Genomic DNA, 15,669 nt, shown 5'->3' with positions numbered 1-15,669 from the left:
CTGCCTCGCGCCCCACGTGCCGCGCGGTCCGTGTTGCCGGCGGTTGGGCGCGTGGCTGCTTCCCGCTCCCGCCGCTCCCCTCAGCCCGTCGCCCGCGCTGCGGCCGCGGAGGAGGAGGAGGAGGATGGCGGAGCTGCGGTTCTGCCTGGCGGAGCCGCTGCAGCTGGTGGCGCGCAGGAACGAGAAGAGCAGCGCGGAGCTGAGCAGGTTCCTGGCGAAACAGGTGAGCGAGCGGCGCGGGTCTCGGCGGCAGCCCCCGGGTTCACAGCCTCTCACCCGCCCCGGGCGGGTCTCACAGCGTCCCCCGCGGAGGGAAGGCGACGCCTTCCACTGCCTTCCCCTCCCCGCGCCGCCATCTCCTCCCGGCAGCTTTGTCTGCTGCCCGCCCCGCCCGCCGACCCCTCCCGCCCCCTCGCACCGGAGCCGCTCGGCGGGAGCAAACCCTCCGCTCGCTTTCCGTGCGACCCAGTTACGGTTCCTTCTCCTCCCCGCCCCTCTCAGGGTTGTGCGAGTAGGGGATCCTGAGAGGTGGCTTCTCTCCTGTCCCCTGGTACCCCTCCTTTTGCGCTTCCTGAGAAGGCATTTTGCCCCGCGGTTAAGATTTCCAGTATCTTTCTTGTCGCTTAAGGTGACTCTGAAAACATGATAGCGAGAGATGGCATGTTGTTTAGCGAGCACTGAGACCATATCTAGTCCCTTAGCTGCAGCATGTTACCCTGGTGCTATATGCATGTCTTCTTTAATTGCCTTAAAACAGCCTGTGGGGTAAAATGATAGAGGACTGAATTTTCTAGGGTTTGCTTCACTTTTTAAATCTCAGTGGTGCTGGACGTGTGGTGCTATTCTCACTGGCTTCATATTTTTGGCTGCCTTACCTTTGAAAAGCACACCTGTATTCTAGGCGAGTTGAGACCTAGCTTGTTTCTATCTCTGAAATACTTGAAGGCATCTAGTAACAGGTTATCAGTGCATCAGATGTTATATTATTAATACTTTTCAGGATAGAGCTTTTGAAGCCATTTGGTTGTGTATGCATTTTGGGGCTCAAAATCCATATTTCTGTTTGAGTATCTAGGAAACATCCCAGTTGTTTGAAGATGAAAAGTCTAAATTATATTTTTTTTCAGACTGTCGTCTTCCAGTCTGAATTACTGTCTCTTAGTTATGTTTGGGGAAGGCTTTCATACTGGTGATGAAGGTTCTCTGTTAGTAGACAGAAGGCTTTTTCTATCAGTGCAAATCATAGGATCAAAGTAAAATTGACATGACTATATATTTCTGCGTTGGAGAGATGATGCTAATTGGTGGGAAGCAGTGATGAAGAGCTGCTATTCAAGAGAAAGAAATAGCTGAGGAATAGAGATGAGGATAAAGTGGATATGTAATGTAGCATACAGACGGAGTGGTGAACCAGAAGTGAGTCACCAAGATCTGAGACTGGGAAAGAGACTGTGCCCTTTCTTTTCTGGCAACTGTTTTGAGATATGCTTCAGGTTTACAAGTCTTCCTCGCCTTATTAAAGAGCGATTATATACAGAGAGCCTGGAACAGCACATTAATGAATAATGAGGTATTCTTTTGAAAACTGAATTGCTATTTCCAAGCTTGGAAGCTACAGATCTAGGAGTATGTTTGGCTTATCTTGCCAATGAACAATCGCTGACTCCAGGCATCGTACCTGATTTCTTACCAGTTGCTTTGTATGTAACTTGGGAAGCATGCATTCTGGAAACCTAGAGCTCTCTTTGCTCTGTAGCTTCACTGTGTCTTTCTGGCATATTATTTCTTCAGTATTCCATAATAGAATGGAACTTGCACTCAACTGCTAAGTAAGGAACAGTCTTTTGAGATTGATAGTAAAGCACTGTTTATGTGGTGATGGAAGATCTTGCTCTTTGTGCTTCAGTATGTAATAGAATTAGAACCTTTTCAGTAGTGTGTTTGTATACCATTAACTCTGCAAAGGTACAGCAAATTTCTGTATTCTCAATGAGGAAAATGGGATGAAAAGCTCTCTAAAACAGTCCTTGTTTCCTGCCTTTCTATTTTGTGGATAATTTAAGCAAACTGTATAAGCAGTAGGGCTCCACAAATGCTGGAATGTGCTTTTGCTTCTGCATGTTACTAAAGGTCTGTTTGAATCCAAACGTTTTCCTGTGTAGAATTCCAAATGCAGATTTTGTGCAAATGAGTGTATTTTGGCTCCCTGTGATGGTGTAATTTCAGTAGAGAGGTTCATTAATGTGAAGGTGAAAATGTTAGCAGGAATGGAACTTTAGTACAAAAATATCCTTATTCGTCTCTGCCCTTCACGTGTGCCACTGCGCATATGTGCAAAGAGATAAATCAGCAAACCAGACCCTTTTGGATATTTCCTCTATTTAGTCTATGGAACCATCTTAAGTGAACTGGCCATCTCAAGCACGCCATTCTGGATCTCCTGTTCTATTCTGTCGGTGTTTTAGCTTGGTATCCTTCATTTTGCCTTTCATTTTTCTATGTAGGCTCTTATTTATAGCCATTCAGTCTTCACATTTGATGTTGAGAAGTGCCTTTATTCCTTTGGGTTTTTTTAGTAAATTTAGGAAAAAAGAGTTGACCTAGCTGTCCCAAATTCACTCACCTGCTCATTGGCTGTCAGAAAAATGTCCTGATGTCCTGGCAACTAAGGCAGGGAGTTTTACTCCTAAAATATTACTTCAGCTTTTTATTTGATAGATGAATTAGGCTTAACATCATGTAGCATTATAAATAAGGGAAGATGTCTTGCACTTTTTCTTCCATCCTGGAGTGTATTCTGGTTTTTGGTATTTGAAGAGCTGTGATTTTTTTTTTTTTTTTTTTTTTGGGGGGGGGGGGTGGGGCGAGGGGGGAAGTGAGACAGTATGTTAATAAATACAGTGATGCAAAGTCAAAGAGAACATTCTCGCTATCCTTGAAGGAGCAGTCTATTCAACTCTATCAACTATGATGTGCTGGAGGAGGTGTGGGAAGTTATAGCTTGTTCTGCAGGTAGTTGAAGCGATCTTGTTCTTGTGAGACTACATATCTTCCTGCCTTTTTAATTTTTTTTCTTGAAATATGTGGGTTATAAGAAGACTGCAGGCTCATGTTTTGCTTTATCTTACCGAAGTGGACAGCTGCCAAAAAGTGTGGTCCTACTCAGTTCTCTTTTTGCCTATTCCCAAGGCCAAGCAACACCTTTCTGTTGCTTCTCTTATCCTGAAACTAGTGAGTGTGCTGATGTGGAAAATCTGTTCAATGTTCCCACCCAGTGGAAGACTTTGAAAGAAGGATTAATTTGGATCATCTTGCCAAGTTGATTGCTGTGGAGTCGTACAGCGTTAGAGCTGTTGTATACGGGAACTGAGCCAAGAGCATGTGTTTCTGTGTTGGAGGGGAAGAAGGATCTCCCATGTGCACCCCTTATGCCCTCCTGCTCTTTAGAAATGTCCCATTGTTAAATCTGTGTATGGTGTCATGTTCTGTGGAAACACCTGTGAGCCACGATCAGAATTGTGGCTTTCACATAGGCACAGGTTGTTCCTTGCTGTGATCTTTTCTGTTAGTAATCTTGGGTTTTGGAGTAAGCCAGTTCTTAATAAAGACTTCTGTATGTCGTGAGCACTGAGTAAATGTAGTGTGCAGGTTGGGAAGGAGGTGTGCAACATGCTGCCAGAGGAACAACTGGGATCATGTTTGACTCCAGGTTTCACTCCTAGCTGTGCTTCTGTTTAATGTCTCTTTCATTAATAATACACAATGTGTGTATGTATTCTATATTTGGAGAGTCAGTCTTTTGTGATGCTTTCTTAAAGCAGCTGTTTGGAACTGTGGGTGCAAATTTACTATCCCAGATTTGAACACCAGAGTTAAACACTTTCAGGTCAGCTGTCCTTTGCTACTGATTGAGAAAGTTGGGTATTTCACAAACCCACCTTTAGTTAAAGAACCCCTCTGACAGTATTCTTCTTTTCAAAAAAGTTTTTAATTTAGATTCTGAAAGGCTCTGAAATCAAACAGATGGTCTCTTTGTAGAATGAGAATGTTGCCACTGTGATTTTTTTTGAACAGTTTTATATGTCTGAAGGGTACTACACAAAATGATTGAAAAACTGCATGTTCTCACAAAATTGCTAATGGAATAGATTTGTTATACAGTAGTTATGTAACCGCAGAATTTTACTGAGTCAGTCACATAATTTATTTACTATTTTATTGTTAACTGTTCCTTTTATTTGATATTCGAAGCTCCGGTTAATAAATTAAGTGCCTTGTTTGAGTAGCCAAAGATGTAATTGATTTGGGGACCAAAGGTGGTACTTTTTTTATGGTGTAATTGGTCTCCAGTTCCTTTGAGAAGCCTTGGAACTGCTTGTCAGTCATTTTGCCACTCAAAATGTGATCCCCTCTAATGAACGGTGTCTTGCTTGCTCTGTGATGAATGCAGACCTTCAGCTCCATTTTTAAAATTATTGTTGATGCTGTTCTTAGGGATGAGAGGTAGATAAACATACCATGTTTTGTAAAAATAAACACAAAGCATTTAAGAAACTGCTTGCAATTAATGTGATGGTTTTGATGTTCGTAGTGTATATAGTGCAGTTTCCCTGATTTCTTACATGCTGTTATGGGATGAATATCTTTTCAAATGCAGGAGACCCAAGGAACTTGAACAAGTATGCATGTATTCAAGAAGCATGTTGCCAGTGGTATAACCCTAGGGGGGTCACCCTTTCAAAGGCAAGGTATAGGACCTCTGCAGTCCTAAGCTTTTATTTATCTTCTAACAATGAAACCATCCCATCTGCAGGCCCAGGGGCAGGTTTACCTGCATTAACAAATGTCTAGGAGAAGCAGAAATTGGCTGCATGTGTTGCTAAAACAAAAGCCTACCTGAATATTTCTGTAAGAGTTTAGTAAGTGCTTGTTTTGTTTGGAAAGGGCTTAGCTGTATTTACAACTGCTTGCCAAGAGAGCTGCTACAGTGCAAATTCATAATCCTGATTTTTCACAAATCAAAATTACTTCTACCGCATTGTATGCTAAACATCACGGAAGTGGAAAAATGCTTGGATAATAACATGAGCTCAAAGACCAGATAAATGTAAGCATAAGATAGAAGAAATGGGTGGTTGCTCTTCAGTAACAAAGTTGGGAAGGTTGGAGGGGATGTGAGGGGAGAGATGTGTGTGGTTTTGGTTTTTTTGTTTGTTTGTTTGTGTGCGGTTTTTTTGTTCAGCACCCCGCCCCCCCCCAGCAGATGTGAATATGTTTTCCATCTATTTGAGAGCCTAAGATTTTCTTTTGCACTAAAAGACCATTTTTATATAAAAGTAAGAAAAATGTCAACTTCAAAACTGCAGATACATGCTGCTGCTTGTCTAGAGCATTGCTCACTGTAATTGCTATCAGAAATATGGAAGTAAGGTTGTGATCATGATTGATTGAATGCTTATTTTTTGAAAAGAGATAGTGAACATGATGGGACTCAAACTATTCTTAGAACTTAGATTCTTAAATGTCTTGTGGCTTTCATGAGACCAAGCTGTTGAGATCAGTGGGAATTCTGTTAACAAAGATGTATTGTTATAATGTTTACCCAATTTTTTTCTTTAAAAAAAATTTTAAAATTGCTTTATCTTTCATCTGTATAATATAGTTTAGTATTTTGGGACTTGTATGTAATTTCTGTTGTGTTATTCTGCGTGTCACTCATTATGTTTCCCAGCTTTTTAAATATGGAGAGCTGTGTCAAGTACGTACTTCCATTGGGAATTTTGGACTCGTTTCTGTTTTTTGAAAGATTCGTTCCTATAAAATTCACTATGAGTCCTGCATGAATTGTTCTGAAGCTAGAAGTCCAAATCACTTCCCATTTAACCTGTTCTTTCTTTCCATTCGTCTAGATTTGGACTCAGCAGGATCGGCAATGCATCCTCGATACTTTAGCACAGTTACTACTGGATAAAGAATGTACTCTATTGATTGGCCGTCAAGTTCGGCCGATCTTGTTGGATTTGTTAGAAAGAAATGCAGAAGCCATTAAAGCTGATGGCCAACTCAACCATGATCGGCATGAAAGGCTGTGTGTAGCAATGAGCAAGCTGGTTGCTGACCACCCTGATGTTTTGCCGTGAGTAATGTCATGTCCTTTTGTTTGATGTTTGAACTTAAGGAGTAAATGCTCATAAGAGTTCGCTGGTGGCAGAGGTGAAGTTAGTTTGGATTGTCTCCTACAATAAAAAATGTGGTTTGAATTGAATGATTTAGAAAACATGAGTCTTACAACACAATTTAAATAAGCTGTGTTTAAGATCTAATGTGATTTTCATCTTGATGATCAAAAGAAAAGCAAAACAGCTGGCATAAAAATTGCTCACAACCAAAATATCTGCATTTAAGGTTAGACCTGTAGGCCAGTAGAATACAAAGTTACATAAGTGGGAATCAGTATTTTTCAGTAAACAAGAGCAATCGAAAAGATTTCGTCGAAGGTAGTACTGTTTCCCCTTGATAATTAAGTAATGATTTCTAATGAGGAAAAGTATCTGTTGTCAGCTAATTGCTGAAGTGGTTGTCTTTCCCAAGTGTGGACAAAGTTAAATATAGGCCTTAGGTCTCAGTATACCATCAGTCACTGTCTCGGGACCTATATCCTGACATTTTTGTTAGTGGCTATTTTCCTTTTCTCTGGCTTAGATGTCTGTGTTCCATCTCTTTCTCTCTTCTAAAGATTCGCTTTAAGATATTTTAAGAATACATCACCAGTTTTCCAGAGGCTTTTCCTGGAGAGCTCAGATGCAAACACAGTCCGATATGGGCGCAGACGAATGAAGCTACGGGACCTCATGGAGGCAGCCTATAGATTTTTACAAAAGGAGCAATCAGTTTTCCGAGAATTATGGGACTGGAGTGTGTGTATTCCACTCTTAAGGAGTCATGACACTTTAGTCCGTTGGTAAGTTAAACCCCCCTAGATCTTCTCAATTGAAAAGATGTATCTGTATCTTGAATTGTATTTAACTGTGTTCACTTGCAAGTAGAAAAGAATCTTCTTTTGTACTGATGGTATCTACCTGTGCTTCTTACTTATCTTTTGAAAGCTGTAGTCATGCATCACAGAGTGAAACTTAAGCTAGCTCTTAGTTGTGATTAAAGCTGTGGTCTGGAGAATCCTTTCAAATAACTTCAGTGTATCCAAGTTGAATTCATGGGAGATGATGAATTTATCACTTCACCTCTACTGTAAGCCTGTTGGTGTATTGCATGCATTCTAGCATGTTAGCCTAGAAAAATGTAGACATGAATCTACTCTTACTCCAACTCACATTACAATATGTTACACTATTCTGCATTGATACACTATTAAGGAGGTTGGTTGTTTTTGGTTTTTTTTCTATTGCTTGTATATAGACATTTCAGTCACTGGAAAGCTTGGCTTATTTAAGCTATGCTTCCGTATTGGCTTTGTTGCAGACTTTGCATGTGGTTTCGGTCAAGCGTTTTATGTTAGGTGTCTGCCTGCAGGGCTTCAACCTAGTCACATAATCTACCTTATTTATGTGAGTAGTAGTGTTGATAGTACCTTTTATTAATTTAAGAAAAGGTCTTGAATAGTAAACATGAATTCAGAATTATGGTAGTAACACATAATTTTAAAATAAGGTGTATAATTTAGGAAGGGCAGAAACAAGAGTGGTGACAAATCTATTGGCCATTTAAGAAGCTCTTCAGGATGACATACGCTTAAATAGTCTCAGAAAAAGAAACAGAATTTTAATTTCATTGACTGGAATTGGCTTACCTGGTGTTCAGCTAATAATCTTAAGTAAGTGAATGATCTTTTAAATTTTGTCATGAATCAATCTTCTGGCAACTCTTTTTCTTCCCCTCGCTGCCAAGCTTGTTGAAAGCTTTGTTCTTGGAAAGTAAAACCAATGGTATAATAAATGAAAAGTGCTTTATGATTTATATTAAATGTCCTCTTTTTGCAAGGCAGCTTCCTATAGTAATGAAGTCAAGACTTGGAAGTTGTTGGCTTCTTTTGGCGCTGAGTCTTGAGTTCATGGTGTTAGGGTTATTTTAGAAATATCATTAAATAGAAAGCAATTTTGAAAGGGAAATGGTAGTAGAAGAAGAAAAAAATCAAGCAAAGAAAACCCAATTTTCATTGTTTCATATGTTTACTTCATTTATTTGGGAAAGTGCTCTCCTTTACTATATTTCTGTTGGTCGTTCAGTCCTTCAGAGAAAGATTAGCTAGTTGGTGTATAAATGATAAAGTATGCCATGGGAGAATTGCTTTTCTCAGTTCTGAGGTATTTCTCTAGTCTTAAGGAACAGTACGCATAGCCCTAAAATTATTTCTATGAAGAAAGTTTTCTGCATGTTTTGTTTTTTCCAAACTTGATATTTTGGGTTGCAATTGACAGTTGTCAAACTAAATTTCATAAGACTATGTTTTGACATTTTTGTCCTAAATATATTTTTTAGGTATACTTCAAACTGTCTTGCTCTGGTTACATGCATGAATGATGAGCATAAATTATCTTTCCTGAAGAAGATATTCAATGCTGAGGAGCTGATACATTTCAGACTAAAGTAAGAATGTTTAAAATCTTGCACTCTTTGTTTTTGTTGATGGCTTTCAGTTGAGTTAATAAACATGGATTTCACAGGCTGCTAGAAGAATCTCAGCTGCAGAATGTAGAACAAGCCCTTGTTTTGGCCAATCCAGACTCCTCACTTTGGCAGGAGGAGAAAGAACTTCAATATTCAGAAGGGCATATTGTATCGGGTGACCTCTCTGCAAACGTAGTAGCTGTATGTGGTATCGTGCTGCCTAGACTACAGCTTGTTTCTGAAGAGCAGGTATGTAACCCAGGGTGAAGTCCCTGCCTTTTTTTAAAGAATCCCTAAATGCAGTGAACTGACTTTATTTCCCGCTTAAATGGTATTGAGATACTATGGGTAATGTGTGTATCTTTAGCTTTCTTGATGTGTGCTGTAAGTTAGAGTTGCATCATATTGACACTGCAAAGAAGCTCTGCAGTGGATTGAAGCAATTAAGACATAATAGTGCTGTTCATGTTATCTTCATGATATACTACGAAAGAACGTTCAACCTTACATAGTATCTCCAGTCCAAGTTAGGGTGATATTCCAGAGCTGAGCAAAGCCAGGATCTGGCACAGTTGCTTTTACCTGCATGAAGTAGTCTTTTTGTGCTCTACAGACATCTCATGAACAGCCTTCCTCCAAACATATTCCTAGTTCTTATCTTAAAACAAAAGAAAACAAGGCTGCTACTTACTCTTCTAGAAGGCAGAAAAAGGAGAGAGGAAGCGAGCAAGAACTTATTTTCTCGACTTGAGTGAAGTAATGCAGAATGCAGTGCCTTATAGTTTTAGGAAGACCATTGAAGGCATAAGCATTTTTGAGCAAACAGTATTTAACCTTTTTTCTCTTGAGATGCTGTTCATTTTGAACTGTTCTTTGTAGCTGCAGCCACTGTTCTTGACTGTTTTAGCTCTTAGCTGAGTATTTCTATTTGATTTTGTGACAGTGATCTATCTACAAAGGATAAAGAAAAGAATGAGGGCTACCAATATCCAGAATTTCTTGAGTAGCAGAAGCAAGGAAAGAGGAATTTCCTCCCAAATTCTTCCCACTCCCCAACTTCTGTAGTTGAATTTCCTGTATTCTAGCTTTTTGTATAGGGTTGAGAGTGTGGTTTGAAATTCATTGCAGTAGCAGAAACTGTAGAGCTGTTTAAGGAGATTTTTACTCCCATGCCAGACTCATTGCTGCTGCAGCTGTGCTGAAACTGGGCTATGCTGTAAACTGGATTGCTGAAAAGATACTCTTTGTCTATGAGGGAGGAGACAACTTCCCCAAAAGGCACACTTTTATTTTTTGAATAGCCACAGGTATTCTGATCTGGTATGCAGTGTAGTTCCAGTTTCATTAGGGAGGTGGTTCCAGTTACAGCTGAGGAGGTGTGATGAAGAGGTAGGAGCAAACTAGGAGGGAAAGGAGGGACTCTTGAAAACTAGCATTGTTACCAGAGAAGTACCTGAAACTATATCTGAAAAGAAGATCAAACTTAAATACAAGACACTCGTTTTGGTGTAGTATGTACTCTGATTTCTTTTCTTTGTGCCTTTCGGCAGGAGAGCACTAATTTTTGTGCTGTATACTGATATATAAGTGACTGTAGGAGAGTTAAAATACTTGGAAAGTATCTGTAGCATTGATTAATTACCATTCAATAAACTACATTAATTGCATTTTGGATAAAATTTAAATGTTACTGAATTTACGTATTTTTCTTTTCATGCACTGAATTTGATGATCTTATACTTTGGCCTGTGCAGAAAGAAGTAGATACAACAGTTAATATTCATACATGCATCATCTGAATCTAACTGCTGTTTGTTTTATCCTGTGACTTGGATCCATTCTGGTGACTTAATTTCACTTATATTGCAAAATGTCTTTGATTGGTGTGTGTTATGATTGAATAGTTACTATGCCTGTACTGACTACTTGGTGTGAACTCCCTTTGGGAACAAATTGTACATATACTTTATTAAATAGTGTTTCACCTGTAATAGGTTTTTGATGAAATCTATTTTAATATCTGTCATTAAATACAGCTTTAGAATCCTTTGTTTTATTTGACATGTGTTGACAGATCTGCAGGCCAAAATTTTCACGGTCAGACTCACTTTTGTAATTGTTCTGTGTTGTATGACCTGTAAAAAAGTAACAATTTCAGTGTAGTAACTCATATTTTATGTTTGAACAGGAAAGTAACACCAGCCATTTTGTTTTGGTTGAATCTGCCTTCACAAATCTTCAAAACCTTGCTATTGCTGTAGCATATCAGAGTCCTGTTTTATTAGAAGGACCAATAGGATGTGGCAAAACTTCTTTAATTGAATATTTAGCAGCCGTTACAGGAAGAGCAAAACCGCCTCATATTTTGAAAGTCCAGCTAGGGGATCAAACTGATAGTAAGGTAACTGTTGTTTTATATTTGGATGTTTGGATGTAACTTTTACTTAAAGCATGGACTTAACTTTCTATATAAAAGAATGTTTAACTTTTTACCGGAAGACCCCACAACCCCCAACTCTGTAGCATAGGTCTTGATGAGAATAAATAAATGTGAAGAAAAATCAGAGTTAAGTTTCAGGTTTTAAATTCTGTGCATAATTGTTCTGTATCTGTTTCATTCAAATTACTTTTTATCGTGGTTGTTCTATGCGGAAGAGCCCTATTGATTTTTAAAATATTATTGTTATTTTTAATTTTTTAAAAATTATTTTATTGGGAAAAAAATTATTCTAAGATTACTCAAGCTGGTGCCGAAGGTTGTATGGATGCTTTTATTTCAGTTTAAGTGAGCTAATGTCAGTTTGATCCCACATTTTTGTGGTAAAGGTGAGATGAAGTAAGATCTTGTGGTGCTGAGGACACTTTTAATCACATAATCGTGATCTAGCTCTACCTGTAAAGATAAAAACAGAGGTGAAGACAATTTCACATTCTTCTGGATTTGCATATATATATTTTGATCTTGAATTGATTTATGTTGTTTGGCTGAATTTATATTTAGTTTTCCAAGGTGGTTAGTATCTACCAGAAGTGCTATAGGAAAGTTTTTATTAGCGTGCATAAGCACCTTCTTTACTTGCATAGAACAGCTGATCTCACCATCTCACGACTGTTCTCTACAAAAGTATCTTTTCATATGCGTGAATACGACCGCGATATTAAGAAAAAATGTTAAAGTTCAAGGTACAAAATATGTGGTAGTGAAACCATAAACTTAATTATTTAAGGAATGCTTAAATGTGGAAGTTATGACTTTACAAGGAAGCAACACTTGACTGGTTTTGTATGTTTGAATAACTTGCTTTACAATTCCTCTTACTTAGTCACAGATTTCTCAAAAACGTAAAATGAAGTTCAGTGCAACCCTAGACAGTTCTGTATGTTGTACTATTAATTGTTAATTGTGGTGGCACAGCTCTGTAAATTGACTTCCAGTTATCTGGTTCATTTTAATTACTGTTTCAGTTAGATTATCATCGGTGGGGAGGGGTGAAACTTTTTTTCCTTAATTAAAAAAAGTGTAACATTGGGCACAGATTATCAGATGGATTGTTTAGTAATGTGAAGGCTAAGTAAGTGTTACTTATATATCAACTTTAGTAATTTTTTGGAAGTTTTTACTCTGAGTTTTTAAGAGATGTAACGAGCGGGTCTCTAATTTACTGATTATTTCTGTTTTAGACGCTGCTTGGTATGTATCGTTGTACAGATGTACCAGGGGAGTTTGTGTGGCAACCTGGAACCTTGACACAAGCTGTTACCCAAGGTCATTGGATACTTCTGGAGGATATTGATTATGCCCCTCTGGACGTGGTATGTAGCTTCATGCTTGCTGTAAGGTACTGGTCTTCAGGTGTGTACTAGTAATTTTTGGAGTCTAATCACCATGAATTCTGCAGCAGCATGCTGAAAATACCGCCCCTTCTGAAACGGGTTAGAAAGAATTAATCTATCTGTCTTCATTCCTATGGTAGTACACCACCTTAGTTTTTGTCATTGTTTTAGAGAAGTCATGATGTTGCCACTGGTGCCATATTTCACCCTGAAGATTTAAGCTGACACTGATAATGAGCAATGTGTCTTTTAAGTCATGTTTTAATATCTGAAAACAAATGTGGCCCCAAGCACCACAGATTATCATCCATGTATTGGAGTCATGCTGTTAATAAGGTATTGGGGTTTTTTTAGTGTTTTCTTTTGTGTGGTGTGGGGTTTTTTTGTTTTTTTTTTTTGGTGGTGGGGTGTTTTTTTTTTAGTTTTGTAGTTTTTTGTTTGTTTTTCTTACACATTTCTTACCTCTGGCTTGGATATTAAAAGTATTTTTTTACATTAAGCAGTATAGGTTTTAACAGATTTCCTACTTCCAGCTCCAGAACCACTAGTTAGACTGTCATCCTTTGCTTTTGAAATAATGGTTGCTGAAAGCATGTCTTCTGCAAGAACAGTGTCATAAAGATGTTTTGCTATGTAGGCCTGCTCGACATTCTCCAGATAGTTATTTTATTTCATATCTGTTTTCATTTTGTATCATTTCATATGAGGCATCCTTTGCGTGACTAAATAACCCGACAGTTTGTTTACTGAGTTCTGGGCTTCTGAAATATAGGGAATTCATATGAAAGCCAAGACATACTGCTTGTATATACTAGACAGTTTTTCACTGCCAGAGGGTCATGCACTTATTTGCTTCTGTGGACTCGGTTCATTGCATTCCCTGTGTAGTATCCTGTATTCATCTCTCCTTTTCTTCAGGTCCTCCCTGCAGGGATCCTGTCTCCTTTCTCCATATCAAAGTCTCCACATTTGCTTCCCTCGGCGCTGAGGGATCATTGTGGTCCTACCTCCCTTTTTTTCTTCCACCATTATTACTGTCCTTCTGCATGGAAGTGTAGATTCTTTAAACAGATACCAAATTCTCCTGAGAGTAGTAATGTATACACTGGAAAATATTGATGTTTGAGAATGTCATCTTTGAGATGCAGGTCATCTTTGTTCAGAAGAAAATAAGGCTTCTGATGCGAAAGTATCTAATAATTCACTTGACAATTCAAAAGAAAAACTTTTAATTTGGACTTGGCAGTGTAAAGACTGTCATTTCTGTTCTCTTATCATTAAATCTGGATACAGGAGAAAGAAGATCGGTAAACATTACACCTGTGACTTCCACTGCTAATTAAAATTATTGGAGACTCTGGAGTTCCTGTTAGCATCACTTGGGAGTGCAATTTGAGGGAACAGCAGTTGCTGACAATGTAGTGGAAGTGCTGGAGCATCTCAAGTGTGAAATGAGTGTGGATGGGTGCGCTGTCTGTACAGCTTCAGAGGTGAAAAAAACATTTTATAAATTTTCTTCTCTTTTCCAGATCTCTGTGCTGATTCCTCTTTTGGAAAAAAGAGAGTTGCTGATTCCTGGCCGTGGTGACTGTTTAAAAGTAGCATCAGGATTCCAGTTTTTTGCAACCAGGAGGTAGGCTTGTAAAGTTAAATGAGGTTAAGACCATGGATGTCCTATTCTTAAGTCAAAGACAGGAAATGCAAAGTACTTGGGCAGGAGTATTTTAGCCATTTCCAATTAACAAGCAATGGAAGTTGCAGAAGCTGTGAAAGGAATTCACTTTAGAGCAGCCTTATATTACTACTGGGTGAATCCAGTCTTTGTACAGAAAGGTCACTTCAACAAGGCTGAGGGAATGAAGCTTTCCAGGAGGAACCCTACAAAACCAACCCCTCACTGAAACAAAATACCACTCTCAGCAATTACTGCGTGAGGAAGGTTTATGATTGATATTCACAAGGTGTCTTGACTTGCTAGTTTAAACAGCAGCTGTGTTAAATATTTCTTAGTTCTGCAGATCTTGGGGTAGTTGGTAGTCTGATAACTGAATGATTAGTTTTCTGGATTTTGTTTTTTTTATTCCACCTCCTTGAGCAGTTGTATATGTGTGTTCCCTGGAAGATATTTTGAGAGTTTCATGAATAATTTAAACTGAAACCTGCATCTATAATGAGATAAAGCTGTTTTATTTGGGAATCATGAAAAAAAGAAATGGGGTGGGGAGGTGGGGAACAAAATCTGATTTGAAAGTTTTCTGTCAATATAGACATTTGTAATGTTTTCTAACCAGAAAAAAAGATTTAAGGTACTCTCTCTGCTTTCAATGCAGTAATGCCTCTAGCATCAGATGTCAAAATGTCTTCTTGTATATTAAGATGTACTATTGTATCAAGATTAAAGGTTAGGATATCTAGAAGGGGAATGGTTACATGATTTTCAAATGTTTTATAGTTTACTTGAAAGCCTTTAACAAATTTTCCTGCTTTTATCTTCCTTCCATGAATTTATTCTTTTTTGCTACTTTTTCTGGATTTGAGTCTTTTGGATTCAACTCTCTTTTGGTTGCCATGTTTCCTAAGATTTTTTTCTTCTGTATACTTGGTCAACAGTTTATAGCAGCAAATTATAGTTTTGTATTGGGCTAGCTAGAGCAGATTCAGTAAGTCAGTTGCAGTTTCCAGCTGTGGAATATTATTAAAAACCAAAAACAAACCACAAAAAACCAAAACAACAAACCCACAACTACCACCAAAACAACCAAAAACCAAACTACAAACTCAGTATCTAACACTTTGCATGTGCAAGGCTGCTTCCACAGTGGGTATAACACATAGCTGCATAGTTAGTTGTCAGTTAAAAACAAAACAAAACCAAAAAAACCATGGACCAAAATGTATTATGGAATGGACTGTGAGCCTGAAGAATGAGAAAAATAATCAGGAAAGCCTGTGGAGGGCACAGGGACTGGAGATGCTTTTCTTGCTTCTCTGCAATAGAGCACAGATCCTTTAGGATCCTTTAGAATCTGTGGAACATATTTCCCAGGTCACTTCTGTCAGGCTTCTCTGTTTACAAAAGATTCTTTATGTTGCTTCTGATAGATTTATTGTCAGTCGTCCTTCTGCAAGTATCTCTAAGGAGATTTTGCACTACAGGGGGGAAAAACACTGTGATAACAGATAATTTGAAAAACAGAGGTAGGCGAGGTA

The 15,669-nt window shown here is 38.6% G+C and overlaps 1 protein-coding gene across 2 annotated transcripts in view; it reads left to right on the top strand.

The window, feature by feature from the left end:
- Nucleotides 1-38: 38 nt before the first annotated feature.
- The window catches only part of MDN1 (midasin AAA ATPase 1), a 100,626-nt gene continuing 84,995 nt past the window's right edge, over nucleotides 39-15,669 (top strand). For both annotated transcript variants that reach the window (XM_065630385.1, XM_065630384.1), the window contains exons 1-8: nucleotides 39-223; nucleotides 5,910-6,136; nucleotides 6,737-6,961; nucleotides 8,497-8,604; nucleotides 8,682-8,874; nucleotides 10,814-11,026; nucleotides 12,307-12,438; nucleotides 13,989-14,092. In XM_065630385.1, coding sequence (XP_065486457.1) covers nucleotides 125-223; nucleotides 5,910-6,136; nucleotides 6,737-6,961; nucleotides 8,497-8,604; nucleotides 8,682-8,874; nucleotides 10,814-11,026; nucleotides 12,307-12,438; nucleotides 13,989-14,092 — 1,301 coding nt within the window. In that variant the 5' untranslated portion in view covers nucleotides 39-124. The remainder of the gene's footprint in view (nucleotides 224-5,909; nucleotides 6,137-6,736; nucleotides 6,962-8,496; nucleotides 8,605-8,681; nucleotides 8,875-10,813; nucleotides 11,027-12,306; nucleotides 12,439-13,988; nucleotides 14,093-15,669) is intronic.

This window comes from Caloenas nicobarica, chromosome 3 (genome assembly GCF_036013445.1).
Source record: "Caloenas nicobarica isolate bCalNic1 chromosome 3, bCalNic1.hap1, whole genome shotgun sequence".
Taxonomy (NCBI): domain Eukaryota; kingdom Metazoa; phylum Chordata; class Aves; order Columbiformes; family Columbidae; genus Caloenas; species Caloenas nicobarica.
The sequence above is the reverse complement of the archived record's forward strand: the minus strand, read 5'-3'. Positions and strand labels throughout refer to the sequence as shown.